Source organism: Anomalospiza imberbis, chromosome 11, assembly GCF_031753505.1.
Source record: "Anomalospiza imberbis isolate Cuckoo-Finch-1a 21T00152 chromosome 11, ASM3175350v1, whole genome shotgun sequence".
In the NCBI taxonomy this organism is placed as follows: domain Eukaryota; kingdom Metazoa; phylum Chordata; class Aves; order Passeriformes; family Viduidae; genus Anomalospiza; species Anomalospiza imberbis.
In genome coordinates, this window is record NC_089691.1 from 6,510,165 (window position 1) to 6,533,929 (window position 23,765).

Sequence of the window (23,765 nt, forward strand, 5' to 3'; positions counted from 1 at the left end):
CTATCAGCTGCTCCATTGGGAATGGGAGAGCAGTGATATCTCTGAATTAGCAACTACATACACCATTACATGAGCTAAACAGATACGACAGGTTTTACTTTCCCTATTTATCTGTCATTAGCTACAAAAGGAAAACCTCACATCACAGTGAATTTCTCTGCTGCAAATAATCAGCTGTTTCCTACAGGAGAAGTTCAGCTGTTGCTCTGACAAACAAGCCCAAGGAGATATTTACCATAGTTGGAGCTGGGGGCTGTGTATTTGGTGCTGGACTTGCGGATGATGTTTTCATGGATCTGGCACCATTCGTTTTCATTGTTACACCTAAAATAAAAGGACACTAATTCAGGTTAAATGCTTTCACTGAGCCACCTTAGAACACGACAGTCAACTTTGCTGTAGAGATAATATGAAAGCTTGTAGGGTTTGGATAAATGAGAGAAATCATATAACTCTTATCTTTAAAAGTGGAAGGCAACAAAATATTCCCTAATAGTTATGTCCTTTCAATGGACACTTTGGAGCTGGTGGTGACTCTTCTGTCATAAAAGCCATTGTTCCACTCTTCAGATTGTGACAGAATGAAGAAAGCTCTGGACATTCTATCTGAATTGTCCTGTAGAAAATGAGTGCTACACTTTTGTTCAGGATCCAAAGCACAACATGCAGGAACTGAAGTGCCACTGAGACAGGAACCAAGGAAACAGCCCCACATTCTGAGATCACAGGCTACTGTCCCACAGGATGGGAGAGACCTCAGACTGGGGAGAGAAAGGCAGAGAACTGAAGTGGCTTTCTTTATCAAGCTTTTTAATGAACAATGGGCCATATAATCTTCTCCCATGTGAAAAAAGTGGCACCTTTACCACAAACAGTGCTATTGGTTAAAAAAGAAAGGAAAAGCAGTACGCTGCTCAAGTCTAACTGCATTTTAAATGCATCTGTGCTTTATTTAAATCACAACGGCAAGATTCAATGATTCCCCATGAAGCCAGCAATTTATAACTCAGCAGCAAGAGTGAATCTCATTTCTCCTGAAAAGCAACTGGATTAAACAATTTAATTAAACTTCTGTCCCACTGACTCTTAAAGGTTAAAAAAAATGGAAAAGCTAATACTACAAGCTTTCAGCTCCTAGGAGTTTTGAGAAATAAGCCACTTTGTACAACTTCTTCAAGGATATTTCCATTTTTTTCCTTTTTTGCTTCCCCCCAAGAGTACAACATGTCAGCACAGCCAGGGTAAGACACACAGCAGCTCCTGCGAAGACAGTGGGGATGTTTTTGTTTGCTGCATTATGTAACTGAACAACAGCATGGCAGAAGGAATTCAGGCTATCTACAAGTAGGAACTGGTAATTTCCTACAGCTTCAATCTTGCAAAACCATGTGCTGCCAAGAATAATTAGGTAACCCCTAAAGCCTGTGATGACAAAATTACTGACACCCCCAAATGTTCTTAGAACAGCAAAAGGAACAGAGACAACTTGGAACAAATGAAATACACAGGACATTTCACTTGCTCTACTGCCCACCTCCTGTAAGTACTATGTCCCTTCTGGGAGGAGACACCAGTTCCCACACAGTCACACAAGGCAGAGAGCATGAGGTGACCTAGCAGAACTTCACAGGATGGTAAATTGCACTCCCCAAAACAATCCCTCAAAACCAAAACACAACAGAGCTAAGGCATTAATGGGCAGTACAACCGCCCTGCCAATAATTGTGGTGTTGTGTGCTAATTCAGCTCATTCATCAAGAAAAATAAAATTATCTTCACATTGACAACACAGCAGGAGTCATTTATCCTACTCCAAATAATATTCTCCTAAAAGTAGAGGGAGAACCTGTAGCACAAACTCTGTGCCATCCTCCCTCCTCACAGTTACAAACAAATGTCTAACCTGTGGTGATTTTTTAGTTGCTGTCCCAGCCTATGGAGTGCAAGTTAAAATAAGTTTTAGCCTCCAATGACTTATGCCAGCAAATTAACCTGCAACTAAGTTAGCCCAAAATCAACTTAAAGGCAGCTTAAAGCCAGTTTGTACCAAGTGTCAGTGGAAGCTGCACTTTGCATTTCCTGGGTGCCAGGAAGGAAGATCCCCCAGCTTTACAGGCTGGCCTGGAAACACTTGGAATGTGTCTTACTGTGCTCACATTTTACCTGTCCAAATACCAAGTACATAAAAGAATCTATTTCTCCTTTAAATAAGAATTCACTTCTGAGCCATCCCCTTCACCTTTGAGGCTGGCTGGTTGAGCAGCAAATGCACATTTGGAATGTTTTCCATCCCACAGCAGCCCCCGCTGTCAGCAGCTGGGGACAGCAATGGGATGTGAGCTCTTGTCCAGCTGGGCAAACAGCAACAATGGAACAGCAAAAGGGAAAGGCATTCAGGCATTAATGGGTAAGAATTTAAAGATCTAGGGCTGGAGAAAGAGGAAAAAAAAATTGAAAGAAAATAGGACAGAAAAAAAAGCCCAGAAAATGTGAGTATGGAAGAGAAATGCATGAAATTTTCAGGGGAATTGTAAAATGAACACAAAGAGTAACGTTCAATGAGCAAAAAATTTCATTAAAGATAAAAATTAATATAAAATATTAAGTTATTTCAGTAAAAATGGACTGAGACTTTAACTTCCATCTCACTTTTAAATTATTTTACATATATATTAAAAAGAATAATAAAAGTAAACCTTTATGCTTTTGCATAATGAGCTTATAACTACAGCTGTGGTACTCTATCCTCTTAGGGAGATTTTAACATGTGGGATTAACAAAGAGAAAAATCTCAATTGTGAGAAAAAAACATTTTTCAGACATAAATCTTTAACAATAATAAGGCAAGCTGAGAAAGACTGGTGAAGTAAATTGATTTTTTTCCCCTCCCATAAGCATTCCCTTGTGGATTTCAGCAGAAGTCTCCATTTACAGACCATGTATTTGTTTCAGTCTTTGTTAGGTTTTCAGTCTTTCAAATTTTTTCCAGCTTCTCCCTGTGAAAAGGCTTTTCTAGATGTCTCATTTGTGGCAGCTGTAAGCTTTAGCCACATAGTGTATAGAAGGAATGCTTTTTACTGCTCCTTGAAAAATACAAATACACCTCTCTCCTTTCTTCATCTTTATGATGTTTTGGAGTTGGCCTGAGGCATTTTAACAGTAATCAAAATGAGAGCAGCGTGTAAGAAAATCAGTTCAGGGCTGTTAAAGCACTCATATTCAACTTTAAACTTCCGAAGGACAAAACCCTGTCATTTCAAATGTAGCCAATGAACAGGAAAAGGCAGGTTAGCTAAAGGAATGTGCAAAGAGAAGATGCAAGAGACAAACCTGTGACAACTCTGTCATGAAAGACCAACAGCTATCAAAGCTGCCAAGGGAATGAGCTGGTGCCCCTCAGATATATCCATGCTCCCTCCTGAATATTTCTGCTGGAGGTTTACACAGAACACTGCAAACAGCAGCAACATAAAAGAATGATGTACAAGCCTCACAGCAGCCCAGGAGAGTGATAATAGTGATAAAAAATGACAAACATCTGATTACAGAGCTGAATTCAGCCAGGGGCTGTCCCTCCCCACACGAGGAACAACTGGTGCAAATCTGCTGAGGAATTTGGGCAGAAACTGTTGGTGCTCTGGGTGCTGTGAAGGGAACACTGCAGATTACCAGGAACACTGCAGATAAGCAGGAAGAAAAGGGAAGCTCTGTATCCTGGGATTTTTATTCCATCACTGTACCAAGACTTTGGGTTGCTCTAAAGGGCTGTGTGACTCCACTTGACACTGACAAAGCCCAGTGTTTCAACAATTTTTTTCTGTTCTATTTTTCAGAAGCTAAAGAACCATTAAATGGGCAACAAAACAGAAATCTAATAATCAGAATGTTCCATTTCTGTAAACATTCAAAATGTTGCAGTTGCAATACATTAACACCATATCTACAAAGCCAATAGAACTACATACCCAAACCCCACTGCTCTGAGATAAGCTGAAACTGAATGTGACAAAAGGCCAAGACTGGCCAGATTCTACTGACAGAGAGAAGAAAGATGACCATTTTCTTTCCTATAATTTGACATTTTTGCTCATTTTTGCTACAGTTTTCATAACTTTTGGCAAAAGAAGAATGAAAGATCTGACTCTGAGAGACTTTTGTTTGGACTTAAGAGATTTCTAATGTATGAAGTGACATTCAATAATCTTCAGTGAACAGTAAAAGACATTTTTTCATTTAGTTTCCCTTGAAGGTCACATTTTCTGCTGCTGAATGCACTTCTCAAAGAATGACAAAGTTCCATAACCAACCAAATTATTTTATTACTCCCAATAGTGGCCACAGACCACAAAGCAGTGTCAGCTGTGCCTCAGCCCATCTGCAAAGCAAATCTTGCCAGTATTTATCCTCACTGACAAGGGATTTAAATATTCCCTGCAGTCTCTAGACAGTTTGTCAGTGGCCTCTTTATTACAACTGTGAGACCACATTTCATAATAAGAATGTTAGTTCAAAGTTCAAAATCACAAATAACTGAAGATAGATTCCTGCTCAAAAAATGTTGAATTGTTTTGAGAATTTTGGTCACACACTGTTGGCTTCGGTTGTTTTCTACTTCTTTTGTTGGTTACTATGAGTGGTAAGGAATAGCAGATGAGGCATGAGTTATTATTCCCTTCATCAGATGAAATGCAGCACATTTCTTTGGGTTTGAGCTCAGCAGATTTTAAATAATTCACATTAATAAAAGAGAAGCTTTGCAAGTCACACAGATTTGAGCAATATTCAATAACTTCTGAAGCATTTCACACACCTGAAACATCTGTGGATAATATTCATTAGTTTCTATGAGCTGCTGGAATATTAAAGAAGCAAAAATCTTCCTTCTTGGAGTTACTCACGTGTAAACTTTGAGCACAAAGTCCTTTTCCTCCTTGATTTCCGAGATGGACTGGAGCACATCCATGATGCTGAGCACGGCGCAGCCGTAGGGGCGCCGGTAGTGCAGATGGGGGGGCCCTTTCTTGGAGTCATTGAGCAACATGCGGCCTGAAAGGAGGGAAACTGAAACATCAGGGACAGACACACGGCCACCTCCTGCCTGCTGTGCTCATCACACCCAGGACTTGCAGCTCCAGGCTGCAGGTGACACTCCTGCCTGGCTCTGGAGGAGCTGGAGCTGGCTTTGCCCCAGCCCCACGTGCTGGGCTGTGCTGGTGCCCAGGGAGCTGCTGGTGACAGCCCAGGGATGCTTGGCAGAACTGGCACAGCACCAGGGCTGTCCCTGCAACATCCTCCTCTCCAGGAGCCTGGGGGGCAGGTCTGGGAGGAGACACAGCCAGGACAGCTGACCCACACTGGCCAAGGGATGTCCCAAACCATGTGACAACTGCTCAGCAACACAAGGGAAAGGAGGAGTGGGGACACTGGTCACTGCAAGGTTTGGCTCTATACAGACTGAAGCCTGGCTTCGTGGGAAGTGACTGGACATTGATGGCTGATGGAAAGTAGGGAATGAATCTTTTGCTTTCCTTTGCTTCTGCTCATGACCTTTGCTTTATCAGACTGCCTTTATCTTCACCCATGAATTCTCTTCCATCTTATTTACCCCCCAGCCCCAGCCTGCTGATGAGGGGAGTGACAGAGAGGCTTGGAGGGCACCTGGTGTCAACCCACCACAGCTTTTCACTCCAACTTTTCAAACCCAGAGGTCCATTTGAATCTACACCTCACTCAGCCAAAACCAGCCAAGGGCAAAGTGAAAAGCATCGTGTCTGGCCAGCTTTGATTTGCAGCTCCGTGACACATATTTGCATCCAGCTGGGCTTACTGTAAATCCTTTGTGGATGAGCCAAGAAAATGGCTGTACTCATCAGTGACCCACCCAGAGATTCCCTGTGCTCCTTCCTTAGAGTGCACTGTTTGCACAAATTCTCATTTTATTCAACTGCTTTAAGGGAATCTATTATATATTGTATATAACACATGAAACATTATATATTGGTTGTTTATCATGTTTGGATGGCTCCTTCTTGGAGCACAGGAAGGAGAATTCTGAGGTACAAAGCTGCTCAGTGATTAACGTCCTATTACCGAGGCAGTTTTTAAATAGAGCAAAAGATGCCAAGGCCAGAAAAATCACTGTGATAATCAAAGTGAACTTGTAACATTACACATAATAATTGTTCCAGCCCTTGCACCAAGGTTAGTACAGCATCTTTCTACAGGCTTCATTTATCACCTCAAGTGATAACAGAGCAATTGTGACGTGCGGGCTCTTGTGACAGGGGAAGTCAGATAATGAAACCCCGACCTCTCTGACACATTCGTGGCTCTGCAGGCACACTGCCATTCCCAGCACAACACACAAAGCTCTGTTTAGAGCTGCTCTACTTCAGGAAAGGTGCCTGTGGCTGGTAATGGGTGGGAGCAGTGACTGGGCTGGCAACAGGCTTAAAAACCCTTTCCTCACAAACAGTGCCTGGCCATTCTTCAGTCACCTGAAACACTGGCATGGCACTGCACTTCTGACTTTACAGTAACACAGCTGAGGTAACTGTCTCTGCTGCTCCTACACTGTTAACATTTTAGGCCTAATATTTAAAATAAATTATACTTAACACAGGTAAAATATGTACTTGCACCACAGACTCCAACAGCAAATCTTGACATATATTTGTCTAACAGCCTCTGATTTACTCGATGTGGATGGTCAGACATGCTGATGTCCTGCCCGGTAACCCAACTATATCACCAGTAAAAAGATCTCACTTGAAATTTTTAAACATTAAACAAAAAGCCTTTTTACTCTGTCCCTCTCCTGTAGATGTGGGGTTTAATCAAAAATTCTGTTTCAGACTCAGAAAAACAAAATCTCTGTTAAACAGTCATCAGTAACTTTCTAACACTCAGCTCCATATGGTCTGAATGTCAATCAGTCTTTGAGTTTTCTAAATGTATAAATCATTATGAAGTCAGCTAATTAAAACATACATTTAAAAATACTCTAAGACCTATGTTTATTACATACATTTCAAGCACTAAATCATACTGTACCTATTCGAATTACGTGGGCAACTATGTACAAATCCCTCTTCATGTCCTTGCTGCTGAGATCCTGAAAGATTAGAAAAAGCAGAGACATTCCAACATAAGTGCCTGCAACTATAAATGTGGATAAAACTTCTGAAATCCCATGTTACAGAAAAGCAGGCCAAGACTTTTAAAAATGAGCTTCAAGAACAACCAAAAGGAAACTTGAAGTTAATGAAGACAAATAAATGTTATGACTTTGAGAAAAAATTAAAAATAAAGAAATAAATTAAGAAAATACACATAGGATACTTTTCAATAACTCATTACTGCAGCATTTTGCATTCACATGTCAGAAGCCACCTTAACTGCAATTTTCTTGGTATGTTGTACTTTTCACTGATAACCTCATAAACAAACAGCAACTTCTGAGACATTCCTCCTGCCTTTTTTTTTTTTTTTTTTTTTTACAGGACAGGTCTAAGAAACATTTCTTCCTAAAAAATAGTTTTCCCTATGCCACTCACCTCCCAGACAAGATTTTAAACAGATAGTGTGTACTGAGAGAATATTCATCCCTGTTTTAGACTGATGCAAAAAGGCTCCTTGTGCTCTACAGCAATAGCTGCTGCCTCTTTCTCTACTGAGTGCTGTCATCTCACTGTCAGGTACTACTTACACAAAAATTAACTGGAACAGTCTCTGATTCAGATAAAATCTCTTGGTTTTCTTTAAAAAGCTCCTCAACTACATGGTATTATAACCACTGTAAAAGGAAATAATGCTATTTTTATATAAAAAGAGGAAGAAATTTAAACTGCGAACATCTAAGATCTGTCATCCCTAATCTGAACCAATTTAGAATTGAAACCTGCATTTTGCTGAAAGCCAAAACACGAACCTTAAATCACACATGGAATTTCTCTCTCATGTGACTTGACAATCCAAACCTTCACCAGAGAGATTTTGATGGCAATGCAACTCCAGACTACGGTGCCACACAGCACAATAAAAGCTGGCACAGTGACTCAGAACTAGGCATAAAGGGAATTCATCCTAAGGAGAAGTTTCAATCCCTTCCCAACTGTGTTACATTGCTAAATTACAGCAGGCAAGTAATAAATTCATGGCTGTACCTCCTTGCTCTCCAAAAGCAGCTCTGTATTTCCCAGGGCAGAATACGCAGGGAGCTGCAGAGCCACTCTTTGGGATGCTGCTAACCAGCAGATCTGTCTCTCCAGAGCCAGAAAATGAAGCTCCATAAACCATCCTTAGCATTTCCTCCTCAGGCTTGATTTTGAGCAACATGCACTGCTGCACCAAGAAGGGAAAACACTTTCTAGGCTTTCTCCATCACCCAACATACCAGGGTAACATATGGTAGCCTTTATCTTGCATGTCTTGGAGACATGAAGTTCCACACTAAAAGGGATTTGACATAGTTTTAATCTCAGAAATGCCTGACAAGACATTTCAAAAATCAAAAAAAAACTTGGAGGTAATACTTAATGCTCTAGAGAGCAATAGATTCCTGAAAATATCTGTGCTTTGACAGGGGGAATTTTATTATACCATCAGATTACCAGTTCTAATTAACAGCAATTTAAAGAACTATTTTTTCAAAGGGCAGCTGTCAAAACACCAGAAAACAGCAGGGCATGAACATATTGACGGGTTCACACTTTAGCTGCTTTTCCAATTTCACCAATACAGTGTCACAGGCAAAGGACAAAAAATGTGGGCCCAGATGGCCTTGCATTTCAGTTTGTACAGCACAGGCTTTTTACAAGGCAAGACATTTTTACTATGACATGGATCAAAGAATCAAAAGCCCCAACCCCTGTGAGGAAGATGTCAGCTAATTCCTCTGCAGAGAATCCAGGTACATCTCCTAGGACCAGGAGAGGATAAAACACATTTACTGGTTATTCTTAGGACTGCATCCACAGGGTGGGTATCTCCCACAGCCTTCTGAGCTTCCTAAATTATACTGACTGCTACACAACATAATTTCATTATAATTCTAACCGAATGGGTTTTTAGAAAATCGCCCCCAAATTTTCCTACCTATATTGGGTATGGAAGAGAGTTACTCTACAACAATGGTTCTTTACAATGCTGGTTTTTAGAAAGGTCTGCCTGTGTGTTAAAAAACCCAAACACCACCAAACAACCCCCAAACCACTGGAATCAAGGATACCTGTCTGCCAGTAATAAGTTATTTAATTCAGCTGCCAACCTCACAGGCCACAGAGAATAAGGTATTTCACAAAAATAACAACCTTATACAGTGTAGCTACATTTTAATTCGGACCCAGGAATGTTTCTAACATGTGCACAGGCTGAGGTTTGCTTCAGTGAGCTTTGATCTCCAGAGCAAGCAGTTTCTCACCTTTGCTATGATATGACAGCAGACGTAAAACCCAAGCCTGGGTAATTTTGATATCTTACACAAGGAGACAGCTGAACCCTTAGAAGTAACAGACACAGCAGGAAAAGACAGGGATCCCTTGAATCATCTAAGATTTGGGCTGCTTGCCTGGGGGAAGGATGAGTTTTACAAAGACACTGCAGTGTGGTGAGGGAGGGCAAGGAAATAAATAAATAGATTTAAAGTCAAGATGAACATGAGCTTGGGAGAAGACCTGAAAATCACAGAACTATCTTATCTTAGAAGCATTTCAAAATTAAGAAATTATTATAAGATAGAACCGCTGCAGATAAAATGGTTATTCAAAAAAGCAAATATTTATTGCTCTTTTACTACACACTTTGGAAAGTGCTTTGAATACATTGATGAAAAATACTGTTTTAGAAGTGTAAGATCTTTTGCACAGATAATTTTTCCTATTATAATTCCTTTTACGTAGAGTATACATTCATTATAATTCTTGTTATGTAGAATACACATTCTACAGCAGATGAGTGAGAGTCTAAGCACCACCACCAGCCAGTGATGGAGTCTGAGCACCCTGGAGAGCTGAGACTGCAGCAGCTTTAGCATTTTGGCAAAGTAATAGGAAAGGGAGCTCAGGGAGTATCTCCGGTCAGGATTTGAGCTGCACTGGCAAATACCTGCAATCCCAGAGCTGGCTGCTCTTGGACTACACTGGCCCTACTCAGAATATGCAGCAGGTCTCTCCTGGAACTGTTATGGCCTGGCTGTAATTTATCATTATTTTTAAATGGTGTAAAGGCTGGTTTTCAGATTACCAGAGAAAAACTGTTCTACTCTGTTCACCACACAAACAGGACACTCGTTCCATGACCCGAAGTCGTGTGCCATGGATGAGGGTGGGGAAGTTGGATGTGGAAAATCTTTTCCAAATTGATGAACTCAGAGGCCAGAAAGTGCCAAAGTTGATACAAAGTTGATACAAAGTTGATTCTGTGCTGCCTTTTGGGACTATTCCTTTAGGGCACTCCTAAAGCTGCGCTCCTGTCTTTCACTCCCGCCTGACTCCGACACCAGAGCTGAACCTTAACCCCTGCCCAGCTTCTCTCAGCAGGGCCAGACTCTGGGTTTGAGCTACCATCTCTGGGGTGACACTGTCACCTCGCTGATGTTTATTCAGCTGGCAGCACCTCACTGATGGTACCAAAACCAGAACTGCTACTGATGTCACATCCAGGTCAGTGCTACTTTTGGACTACAGCTCTCAGATCCAGATGGAGACACAAGAGAGCATCCTTACACCCAGATCTATTCTGTTCCCTAAGAGGAGGAAGTCTGCTGCCTTCTTAATGGAGAGAAGGGAACAGTGCTGGGGACCATGCCTGGTTCAGTGTCCAGCCCTGCCTGACCTCAGAGAGTGCCACTGCCAGAACCAAAGCTCTGCCATTTTTCTTCTTCACTGAAGGTAAAAATACTTCTGCTACAGAGCTTCCAGCATGTGCACTAACTAAAGGTGAGCCACGATGGAAGGTGTTTATCACACTTGGGATCTGAGATTCCTTACAGTTATTCTGTGAGGCGCTGTTAAGTTTCAGTGTCTCTAGATTTTCATATTCTTTCTGAGAAGAAGTAGCAGATGAAATGATAGTCTGGCACCTGATTCTGAGGGAATTTTAAATTTTAAACACTACTGAAGACCAGCGCAGAAGCAACTTCTGACAAGGGCAGGTAGGGACAGGACAAGGGAAAACACTTGTCTGATTTTCATTCAGAAAAAAGTGCCTTGTTTCATGTTCAGGCCATCACAGCCTTTTCCTATGCTCTGTTATCAAAGAGCACAGCATATCCAATGAAAATATTCAAAATTTCACACTATCTGCAGGAACAAATGCAAGTACTTCAGAATATTCACTTAGCCATAAAAATAATTTAGCAGTACCTTCCCTTTCTATTAACATTTAGTCAAAATCATAACAGAACTTAGAAACTGTCTCTCTTCTACTGATTATATTGGAGAGGAAGAGAAGAAGAAGAACTGGGTGTCCTTCCCCTCAGGAAACGTCCAACCCCATGATGGGAGAAGAAAGGGAACAGACACGTACTGTGAAAAGTGCACACATGCGATCGATCTTCTCCGGGTTCCTGGGGCCTCCGTTCTTGTTTAACCTCACCATGAACCTCTCACTGAAAAACAAACAATGGTAAAAAACCCATCAGCTTTTCCTGTACACACTTCAACAGAAAAATACAGGTAGATTTGGGTTTCATTAAAAAAAGATGCAGTGTTGCTAGAATTCCAAAGTCTATAAAACAGTGTTCACTGGTCTATAGAAAATTACATGGAATAGCACAGATTTCTAATAGTAAGTAGTGTGCATGTGAAAACATTGTGTTGATGCATATTCATGATGCAATAACATTAAAATAATGTGAACATAAGAAGCACAGAACCTGTACACATTACGACTCCTCCAGGCAAAGGCTAAGACAAACTTACTGAGGGGTACACTGCCTTTGGTAAATCTGAGTTCATTAAAATCCACTCAACACTAAAAGTTACAAGAATACCAATTAAGCAATCTCCTTCAAGACAGAGAATTTCTAGAAGCAAGACACAGACACCAATTCAAATACATTAAGATTCAATTGATATAGCTCTTACCAATCAAATTAAGCAGCCCTTTGATGAATAAAACCAGCACATTTAGCCAGACTGCAAAATGAACAATACTCTCAATGCATGGTAAGACATGGAAATTCGTATTACTTCTTAAGACAGAGAATTTATGTGTAAAAGTAAGTTTGATGAGCAATTTTTCCCTAGTGTGCAACAGCCCCCTAAGCATTAACTGCAGTTTTCTTCCTAGATTTTCACAGAAATAAAGAGAGAGCACATCATTAAATCTTGCAATAATCACAGATCCTTTCAATCCTACCCAGTACAACTGCATCAACTCCAGTAACCTTCATTTGATACATCTGCCAGCATATTATCCACCACTGGCCTGAAGAAAATGAAAGCACAGTGTCCACACTACCTCCTTTGGCAGCTTGCTCCAAGGGCCACTCATCCCTGCTGTTAAAGCACATGGACCATGGGAAATGCCTGATTTCAGTGCACAGCCACTGCTTTTTGTCACCCTTCTGCATTAAAGATCCCTTTAGAGAAACTTGTTTCTTGCAGGGCAGGGATAGCAGTATATCCCCACACACAAAAAAGCAATTTAACACTGTTAAAAAATCCAAGAAAAAGTGCTGGAATAATTTTGTAGAATTCACTCACAGTGAAATTTTTCAACAGCATTTCAGGAACAGTTCTAAAGCTGTAAGATTGTAACAGTCTGGTACTGAAAGCACCTGCACCATAAATACACACACATCTGGGGGTTCCACACAGGTGAAGCCAAGCTCCTGCTCAGCCTGTGATTTATCAGACATCACCTCTTGGCCCTTCCACACAGCCTTCTGCTGTGAGTTCATATGACCTGTCCATTATAAATACTGATATATTTTCAGAATTATTACTTCTGTTGAAATGGTCCTTAATTCTTGAGCATGACCCGTACATCTCATTATACACCTTTGCATGATAATTTATGTAAGTCAATGATGCTCAGCAATCCAGATCATCCCTCTCTGGCTGTTTCACTCTCCCTGTCACTCACTATTACTCCAATCTCCATGTATCCCACCACCCCATTCAGCTATAACTCTAATTAATTTGCTACCAATGCTTATAACCTCAGAGACTGCTGAAATGCCACAAAGAAATCCGTAAGAAACAGATACTTGATGATTCTTTTGAGATGTCAGCAAGTTAAGAACATTTTACCAAGTGCTTTAATGACATGGTAAAATCCATTCTTTCAGTAATTTTGTGATGTGTTAAGTGGAGAGCAGGACAATACTAGAACTTCACAATATTACACTGACAGTCACATTACAACAACGTTACATCTTCACAGCTACCTCTACCTACCTAACACACAAATCAATGTTACATATTGTATTTTAAATTTCCAGTAAGATGTAGCCTTGAACTTTCAAAACAGTGGTTTTTTAATATTATAATTTCAGCTCTAATAAGCATTTCATTTTCATACAGGAGCTGAATGCAATACTGTGTGCCACAAAATCCTGTGCAGACTGTCCCTCAGACAACGGCAGAGAAGGGGCTGCCAAGTCTTTGAGCTGAGCTGTCTGTATGGATTTCATTCATTAACAAAAGATTGCTTTTAAAGCACCCAAAGAAGGATATTCTGGAGATTCATTTGATGGTCTCTTGCAAGGTTTTCCTCCATTAATAAGTGGAAATCTTTTTAAATTTGCAATTAATCTTTTCCTTGTTAAAGCCATGGAGAAAATGTGGTTCCTGTCCCCCTATTCCAGTGCTTTTCAAGAAATGAAGCAGCCACCACCTCTCTCACCTGCCTGTTGATCACCCGTTCCCTTATTCCAGCACCACTGCAGTAACAACCTTTACATTCCCTCCCTTAGTTTCCAGTCCTCCCTTGAGTCCTCGTGAGCTTGTGTAAATAATTAAAGGAACTCTGAGTCAAATGCAGCATTTGAGAACTGTGGAACAGGAAGAGGCATTTGGCCAAAGGAGATCCAAGGACAGGAGGCAGAGACTGACCGGGCAGCAGTGCCAAGAGGCCACCCCAAAGCAGCAAGCCAGCTCCAGTTCTCCCTCTTTTCCGTGTACATCACTTCTCCTAAACTTGTGGGTTTGTTTCTCATCTCCAGCATTCCTCTAATTTTTGATATCACTACAAGAACAGTTTACTACTATTCTGCTGTTCTGTTATTATTCTACTAAGGTCTCAGTGGTGCTGCTACTGTCAGGGTCCCTGGAATAGGACTGGAACCTTTTTTACACTGGTGACCCACATTATGAACTAGTTAGTCAGCTGCTTCCCATTTTACAACTGCAAATCTATTTCTATGTCAAAGCAAATCTAGAAGAATAACCCTGTTTCCAATGACCTGAAAATCCACTGCCTTCATCTATCATTGCAGGTCTGTTTTTAGACAAAAATACACACATTTAGGGGCAAGAAACTTAATGGGAATTCAGTATCTTAATTTCTTCTTTTAAGAGCTGTGTCCTTGGAAAAAGTTGAGTCTTTTCCTCAGATTTATCTTCTGCACAAGGATAAGAACACGCACAGAATCTAGACAACATTAAGTCCCATTTAGTAAGACTGAAATATCAAATCTGAATAAACTCCTTGTGGAAATTAATTAAAACCCTAGTAGTTATAACTGCCAAATGTGGTGGAAATGAAGCATGGCAGGTACTGAGATGCAATCTAACTCCTCGATCCTACTGCTGCCCAAAACCAAAACAACCCACAGAACACCCACAACCCAAACCAACAACCCAATAAAAGTTTTCAACTATTCCGAATATACACTAACATCAGTTAATTTGCATAAAATTGGAGATAAAGGCATCAAAACAGAGAAAAAAATTAACATTTTACCCTGCTAAGCTCAGACCCAAGATGCACCACATCAGAAGCAGTATCTTAAACAAAAGCTTATTTATTCCTTTCCCTCCTATATACTGTAAGTAAGCTCCAATTACTCTAATTGCAGCATCTCCTCCTGTGCTAATTCACATCATAGTGAAACCACCTCTTGTGCAGCACTAAGCCAGGGTTTACGATCACTCTCATGATTAGTAATTGCTACAGCTACTCAAATATAAGAACCACTGCTCTGACAAGCAAAGCCAAACAGCTTCGTGTTCGTTCACTTGAAAAGGAGGAAAAATGAAAGGAGTGTGGTGTCCCACTTCTTGGCTTCCCCAAAGTGACTGAAAAACAGAACCATACTGAACCCTGCAGAGAGGAAGGAAGTCATCACTGGTTTGGGATGTTACATTTCAGCATGAAAAAGGGGGCAAACAGGGACAAAATTTACTGTTGGGTGAGCAGGAGTGGCACTGTGCCTCCAGAGAGTTTTTGTTGTTGAGGTTTCTTTGGGATGTTCTTTGCACAATGTGTGAAGATGACAACAAAAGGAAAGGGCTGGCAAAGAGCTTGGGCTGGACCGGGGAGCCCCTTGTATTCATTCATGGGCACCTTTCATTACTGGGGGTGTTTCAAGGCAAAAATCCTGACTGAGCATCAATTTAGGAATGTAGGTACAGCATTAATAAATGCATAATGCCCCAGTTGTGGTCTGCAGAGAGGCTGCAGACCAATTTTCTTTTGAATTGGAGACTGATGATAAAGAACACTGACTAAAAAAATTAATTCTATAACAAAGTATAGGAGATTGGTGTTCTGAAGCAGGGACAGCAACGCATTAGGGCTTCAATCTCCTTAGGCAGAAACCTCACATCTTATACCCTTCCCTTGCCTTAAATAATGGTCCAGTAGCTATTTCTCCCAGAAACAAAACCTTCTTCACCCTCTTCATTCCAATGTGCCACTGCAAGGGAAAAGGTACAAATATACAAATGCTCCCCAATTTTTCTTATTCTCCTCAGTGCTTCTTATTTCCAGAAAAAACCAGGGAAACACTGAAAACTTCCAATATTAAAAATACCTCACTCCTTTCTCAAAAGCTGTATTTAACTGGGTTTTCAGAATTTAGCACGTGGCCAACCCCTTCGAAGAAGACAGGTATTTTAAAAATATGTATTGGTCCATGATACACGTAGGAAAGGGGAGGGGTAATGTGGTAGTGGAAAAGATCATATAACAACTTGTATTTTAGACTTTGATCTTCTCTTGGTGTTTCCTCAAGTTTCTTTCTGACACTTTTAGTATCATGTAAAACCTTACCTGCGTGCAAAATACAAACTCAGGAACAAAAATCTGAAAATGCTGTCACAGAAGGCAGAAGTTTGCAGGAATAAGCTACAAACACTTGCCTAGGACAGTTCATCTCCCTTCAGTCCCACTGGTTAAAAAATAAATTATAAGCATGATAGTATTTCATTTCTCCTCTGCCCTCCTCCGTGAAAAATCTCTAGTCTTTTCTTTAAAGAATGTTAACCCTAACCCTAACATGCCTGACAGTAATTCTAGACTAACATTTGAGCTGGCATATGAGTACCATAAATATTTGAAGATGCTACTGGAAAAGCACCATATTTTGTCAGATAAATCTCAAGAACAAGCTCCACATAGGCCATCTAGGAGAGAGCTTGGGATGAGCTGGTCACTCTATGGCAATTAAACCTTGCCAACAATTCCCTTCAAAATATCCCAGCCTTGTGCACACCACATTTCAGGAAGTTTACTTCAACAGTGCCATCAAACACTGCATTCTTCCTGCCCCTGTATGTACAAGCTCTACAAGGACAATGTGTTGACAAGATGAATGGAATTATATGAGGAATTACTGGTATAGGATCAAAGCATTTTCTTAAAGCTGCAGAAAAAGGAGGTGGTTTCAAAACATGAATTAAGTTGGGAGAGAAACACCATGAAAGAGATCCCCGGGGCTTGGTGGGAATGGGAAGGGGAGAGAAAATGGAACTACATTCTCAAAACCATACAGTCTGGTCAAGCTAATACTCGCATGGATTAACTTGGGAAGCTGTTCCTGTATCAAAGAGGAAGTGCACTGACCCAGCAGAGCAGAAGTTTTAAAGCCCCAGGAGGGCAGCATTAGCCAGTTTTCCAGAAAGCAATTACTGCTCCCCACCATCCTATTTGGAGGCTGAGGGAAAATCAGGCTCTACTGTCCTGGCTTTCCATTTGTGCTGCACCCTGCAATACAGTTAATGATAACCACATGCTGCTTCTCATATTTGCTTGCACAACTTCACACAAGAAAAAAATAGACTTTTATTTTCATTCTATTGGCCAAATTGGAAATTGGAATTTGGAAATTTGTTCAAATCTCTCTATTTTGTCAACTGCAAGAACAATACCACAGTCAGTGACTGAAACGGTCACATCAGGACAGCACTGCAGCCTGGTGCTTTTGAGAACACCCTGTAGGAACTTTCTAAAAAGTTTCTAAAAGTCTCACTTTAGGCCTTCTGAACTTAATTTCATGAGCATGGTCTCATGTTCATGAAGAAAGAATGCACCTATATCGACATTTTAGTAATTTCCGATTGTGAAAAATAATTGGTTTTACTCTTGAAAGATTATTTAAGCAGTAGGAGTATCCTCTGAAAAAGCTTTTCAAGTTTATTTTCTGCTCATCGTGATTATCTCTCAGAGTCGCTAATTTTTGCTCACCCTCTCGGGAAAAAAATCTAGGTCCTTACAGCTGCTGTAAGACTGACCTAGTAACAAAATCTCCCAGAGCTCCACAGAATGGGTCTCCATTCTCAGTGTGAGTGTGACAGGAAGCCAGAGCATATGTACAGAATGGACTGATATCTGTGAAGAACTCAATTCCCACTTCCAGTGCAAACCAACAGCATCTCCCAGATGCCAGCAGTGTTTGAGCAATCCATCATCGACAGCGGTCACTGCCGAGCCCCGGAGACAGGAGCATCACCCCTGCTGAACTTTCAGTTTGCTCACTGTCTCAGCAGCGACTCACGGGCTGTTTAACAATCTTCCTTTTCAGGCAAGTGCTCACAGAGTGTGTTTGGTTTTTCCCCTTTTCTTTTGTTGGGGGAGGCAGGAGAGTTCTTTCCTGAGCCGTCTTATCCAGCAGCTCTGCAATAACCCCGCTTTCACAAACAACTGAGGCACAGTACACTGCTTTGGTTTATGGAGTGTATTTTATAAAGACATCTTAGAGAAAAGAACACTGAATCTGTGAGGGAAATGAATCTGGCCCTGAGAAAACGGCTCCAAGCAACACAGTTTGCTTCCCAGCAAATTCAGGCTTAATGCTCATGAATTATTAAATTACCACATTGGCGAGAAGCCCCAGGGGAGGATTACAGAGCTTACAGCAAGACTGTTTCTGCAAACACTGGGTTTCCATGGAAACAGAAAATAGTGAAAATAACTACCTGTCATTTCTCCTGCCACATTCAAGGGAAAACCACCACAATGTTAAAGTGTTATTGAGGCTTGCAGGGGAAAGGGAGCTAAGCACCAATTACATTCTCCTTGGCTTCTTGTGACTCTGCCACACTTGAACATTTGACACCATCATGAAGATTTTTCTGTTATTTCCATCATGAGAGGTACATATTTTTGCTCCTAAAAGGAATTCTGTCAACTAGAAAAAAAAAAAAGAAATTCTGTCAACTATTAAAGTAAAAAAAAAGAAGAAAAGAGAGAGAGAGACTTCAGTCATCCAGTGCGATTCCCCAGTGATGGTGATTTCAACCAGTGGAAGGCAAGGCAGACTGACCCTGCCAGGTGGCAGGTGAGGGAAGCTTTGCAGGGAAGACTGCTAATTTTGGATTACAGGTATTTTGTAGAATAAGGATTTTATCACCATCTCTACCCTGGGAGAAGCTAATGGTTCTGAGGTCTGATACAGCAGCTGTCACATTTAATTCCTGCCCTACAAGAGCTTTGCACATGACAATTTCTGTCAGGAACACAAACCTGGCTTTTGAGGGGAATTTCCCCACAGAAAGAGCTCAAGCACAATGAGAGGATTCCATCCACTGAGCCTTCCTACAGACAGAAAATGACTTGGAATGCTTTCTCTGAGCTCACTTACACATTTAAACAACACAGATTTCCCCATTGCCCTTCAAGTGAGCAGAATTTCTTCCAGCTGTGTGTGTTCACGACACATTGTCAATTCCTCCTGAGCAGGAGAAGGGAGGAAGTTGCAATGCTTGCAACTCATTGATTTCTTCCTGTTAACAACTGAAAAATCAAAACAACCCAGTAGAAAACTCGATATCCCTGCCTATTTTTATGTCATACTTGATCCTCAACCAAAAAAAGCCCCCACTTGTGGGGGAAGGAGGATGGTGGTGGTGAGAGACACTAAATAAGATGGATATTTGTAAAAGCTCCTGCTCTGGAATAGCTACATATTAATAATTCCATAGGAACTAGGAAAAATAGTAATTTTATAGAAAATAATTAACATATTTAATAACACCACTTACATCTCTTACAGCAACTTTCATATACGAATCCAGACAGTAGCAGTTTCTTTTGCATACACTAATAACAAAACAGAGAATAAAAAAACCAAGCAAATGCACATTCCAGGGAGAGATCCACGGAATGAAAGTCAGCTGAAGCAACCAATAAAGAAAATGAAAATGTATCACTTCTCCTGTGCCCTTTTCTAAGAACCTACCCACCAAAAAACCTTATAAAATACTCCACAGGTTTTGTCAATAGTGATGATAAAACTTGTGGTTTTCTGAAGTTCTGTGTTCTACCAGAAAGGCTCTTTGTCCCAGCTGTCTGTCTGCAGCAGATTTCAGAGACACACAGATTTTCCATGGTCACTGCAGTGACCAGAACAAGGCCATTGCTATGGGTAGCAATATTTCTTAATGCTTGCTTAGCTTTTGAGGAAGTTCACCTTGAGCAGGATGAAAAGGTCGTGCTGCTCCCTTTACTATTGCTATGAATTATCTATTGCACAAAACTCAGAATAGTCCCCTTGAAATATTAAAGCCACAACAAACTGAAGTACAGGAGGAGCTGATGGAGGATTAGCTATCCCAACAGATCAGATTGCTAGAAGAGGCAAAAATATACAGATGGGTTTTTTCATGACTAAGCAGAAGAAAGAACTCATTAGTTGGTAAGGCTAATCCCTAAGAAAATTTTCTGAATAATAAAGAAATAATTCAGAGTGATACAAAGTTATTTTTTTCCCAGCAGACAAATCATTATACTGACAGTGAATGAGATAACTTTTCTATTTTAAAATAGCTATGCTATTAAAAACATAACAAAAGGAAAATTTAGCGCATATTGCACAATAAAAGTAAAATATAATTTTCTACTTCCTTACATAGCAACTGGCAATGAAGGAACATGATAATATTTTAAAGCAATTAACTGGGGATAAATGCCCACACATTGTCCCAGCACTCCCAGAGCCATTACTTGAGAGAGAAACAATACAGAAAAAGGATCTTCAGGTCAGTCCCACATCCTGGGAGAGAATGCAGTCAGGCTGGTTTGACACAGTTGTTACTGTGGATCCTTCCACGTCAATTAACAATTTCTCTTTCAGCTATTCAACTTCAACCATATTTATCAACCCAGTGACCCTTCTCTCCTTTTCTGACCTTATTAATGCCTTACTCTTTTTTATTTCACCTGCCCCCCTCTCCACTCCCAGCAGCCAAACCTCCCTCTGCCCAAGCAGAGTCTGGTGTCCAGAACGTGCAGAGTTTCTACAGCCCTGGCTTGGGAAGGTAGGGCTGCTCTGTACAGGTGTTCCTACACTAAGGATGCTCATCCTGCACATCAGAGCTTTGAGAGCACTCAAACCCCTTCTCGGACAGGGCTTGTGGGAAATTTGCCATTGCATTTCACATGTTGGCTCAGTGTTTGAAATGAAAGCGCCTGAGAATGGCAACTGTCTGCTATTAGCAAGTGCTACAGGAAAATTATTCAAGATGGCATGTGTAAGCACAATGTAATTTTAGCTACACTGTTCCTGCTAACATTTTTTAGCAGCTGATATACATTCCTATTGACAGTTAAAAAGGAAAACAAAAAAGACTAAATGATGATGAGAACCACGGAGCTAATGGCCATCAACAAACACAAACAGAGATGAGGGATTCCTGTCAAATTTGTCAAGGTAACCTTCAGCAGCTTGGTACAGATTTGTATTCTGACGTCTGAACCGGGAATACTGTGTCTCAGAAACTCCTACCACAGAAAGAGTGAAAATCAAATTCCCTACAAATTCATCATTTCTAAATCCGGTGTTTCCAAGTGGTGCATTTCATTCTACTCTACCTAAACGCTGGCACAAACATTTTCCTTTTACAGCCTCCCCTGGCCACTCAAGTGCAGTATCGGGACTTGTACAGGACCAGGTTATACAAATCAGTAGCAACTTGAGAGAGCTTCTAACACTCACACTCTGGTTAAACCAAATGCAGTTTGGTCATGGCCCAGAAGTTTACTTGTTTACAAGGACACATTTAAATTGATAACGATGTTCTCTAATATTTTTATCCCTTTAGTATCTTGAACTATTTACATTTTTGTCTGCTGAGTTTTATCACGGAAAATAATTTGGTTGGAAAATGACCCAAGATCCAGAGACGAGTTACAAATAGGAAATCATGATCTCCATTACCTCTGCAGTTACCACCAAACCCCACTGCAGAGCAGTACTAACAGCCAAACATTTGCCACTGAACATTTGACTCAGCCTTGAAAAAAAGGGGCAGATGATTTTATGTCAGATGACTTTTGAGCAGCTGAATCCAACTATCCTGCTGTACACCCAGGGCGTTTTTTCAGTCCATAATTTTATTTCCAAACCATGTTTCTCTCCCAAGAACTGCTTTGTCAATGGTGCTAAATCCTTAAGACAAGACTTGGGACAGACTGTACTGCTCACATTCTCCCCATCATCCACCCACAAACTGAGAACATTTCCACAAAAAACATCTTTCTGTATCACCTATTAGCAAGAGCTTTAAAGAGCAAGCTTATATTTTTTCTCATTTTGGCTACTGCTTTTAAATTTTAACACTGAAATAGATGTTTCCCAACCAAACTCCTAGCCTATGTTGCAGTGTTTACAATCGTGTCTCACCCCGAAGACATGGCAGATATTTAAAACAGACACTGCAGAGAACACCTGGACTCTCAACAAAGGGTTTGAACACTTTCTGTATGAGAAATGCCCACGTGGACTTGCTCAGTCACTCCCATCAACACCACCACAGGCACTGAGCACATCTCCCAGTCCTCCAGTCACGACGAGGTCGTTGCTATAATGGGAATGGCAAAGGCTCAGTAAGTAGGAGGAGGCAGGTGGAGGAGTTACCAGCAGAAATATGCACAACACCATCTCCCATGCATAATTACTGCTTAGGCCCCCAGATCTTCAAATTCAATCACATCAGAGTTTCTCTTTTGTTCTATTCACTCTCCATAATTAAGGATATTTCTAGATGACAAGAAAATTTTAAAACCCAGTGGTGTGTAAAATAGGGTAACTGGTTGAAGATGCAGGCAGAATGAAAAACATACACATGTTTAAAGAAACTTTACAAAGAAAAACTAAGATGGACATTTATTTATCCTTTTCCATACTCAAAAGGCTGAGAGAACTGGGATTGCTCAGCCTGGAAAAGGCTTCAGGGTGGTCTAACTGCCCCTCCCAGAACTTGAAGGGAGCCTACAGGAAAGATGGAGAGAGACACTACAAGGGCTGGAGCGAGAGGATAAGGGGGAATGGCTTTACACTGAGAGTGGGTTTGGATGAGACAGCAGAAATAAATTCTCCCCTGTGGGGGTGGGGAGGCCCTGGCACAGGCTGCCCAGAGAAACCCTGGATCCCTGGGAGTGCCCAAGGCCGGGCTGGGCAGGGAGCAGCCTGGGACAGTGGAAGGTTTCCTGCCCATGGCAGGGGGTGGGACGAGATGGCCTTTTAGGTCCCTTCCAACCCAAACCATTCTGGGATTCTATGACAGTTGGAATGGACTTAACAAGTTTATTTTCAGAAAAAATCCTGCTGTCATACTTCTGAATCCATATTTTTTCTAAGCTATGCATAATTCCATGCATTTTCCTAGAAAAATAGAGTTATTATATAGGTATCTAAACCTCACTGCTTTACTGGATTTATTTATTTTCACTCACCAAAATCATGCTAAAAATGCCAAGAAATGTAAATATATCTCTTATTTGTTGCATCCTTCTAGCACAAATAACACTCTGCATCCTTAATCTACCAGTTTCCAGCTCCTTTAGAGCAATTTCCTCCAGACTGTATCTCTTTATTCTATCAAGTTTAATACTTCTCTTCTGTTGAGGCAGGAGATGCATTCCCACATAACAGAACAAAATTAGTTGGCTCTGATGTGATTTGTGCTTGACAAATCTATGTTGACTTTTACTTACCATCTTGTTAGCTTCTTAGTGCTAACAAGTAGTTTATTTGTTCCACAACTTTTCACATTTGTCATCAGATTGCAGCTGACCTTCTTAGGGAGATTGAGGCAAAACAGCTATTAAATACTCCAGCTATCTTGGAAACATCTGCTCATGGCTTAATGTCTCCTTTAATCTGTTCAGTTATTTCTTGATTTTGTAAATAAAGCTTTTTTGCTGGTAAAGCATTATAGAATTATTCTTTTGGTTTTTTGTCCTTGATGCCCTTTGGTAGTTGTATTTTTTCTACAAGTTTCTGTCTCTTCCCATCCCTGTTTGTGCAATTTCATCTGTCCTTTTTTATACTACCTTTCCAACTCCATTTCACCACAGAACATGATACAGACTTTCTG

At 40.8% G+C, this 23,765-nt stretch overlaps 1 protein-coding gene across 8 annotated transcripts in view; it reads right to left on the reverse strand.

The window, feature by feature from the left end:
* The window catches only part of DOCK3 (dedicator of cytokinesis 3), a 186,078-nt gene that overhangs the window by 81,439 nt on the left and 80,874 nt on the right, over positions 1 to 23,765 (reverse strand). For all 8 annotated transcript variants that reach the window (XM_068201612.1, XM_068201611.1, XM_068201615.1 and 5 more), the window contains exons 10-13: positions 11,527 to 11,608; positions 7,054 to 7,114; positions 4,899 to 5,046; positions 236 to 324 (exon numbers count right to left, since the gene is read on the reverse strand). In XM_068201612.1, the coding sequence (XP_068057713.1) occupies positions 236 to 324; positions 4,899 to 5,046; positions 7,054 to 7,114; positions 11,527 to 11,608 (380 nt within the window). The remainder of the gene's footprint in view (positions 1 to 235; positions 325 to 4,898; positions 5,047 to 7,053; positions 7,115 to 11,526; positions 11,609 to 23,765) is intronic.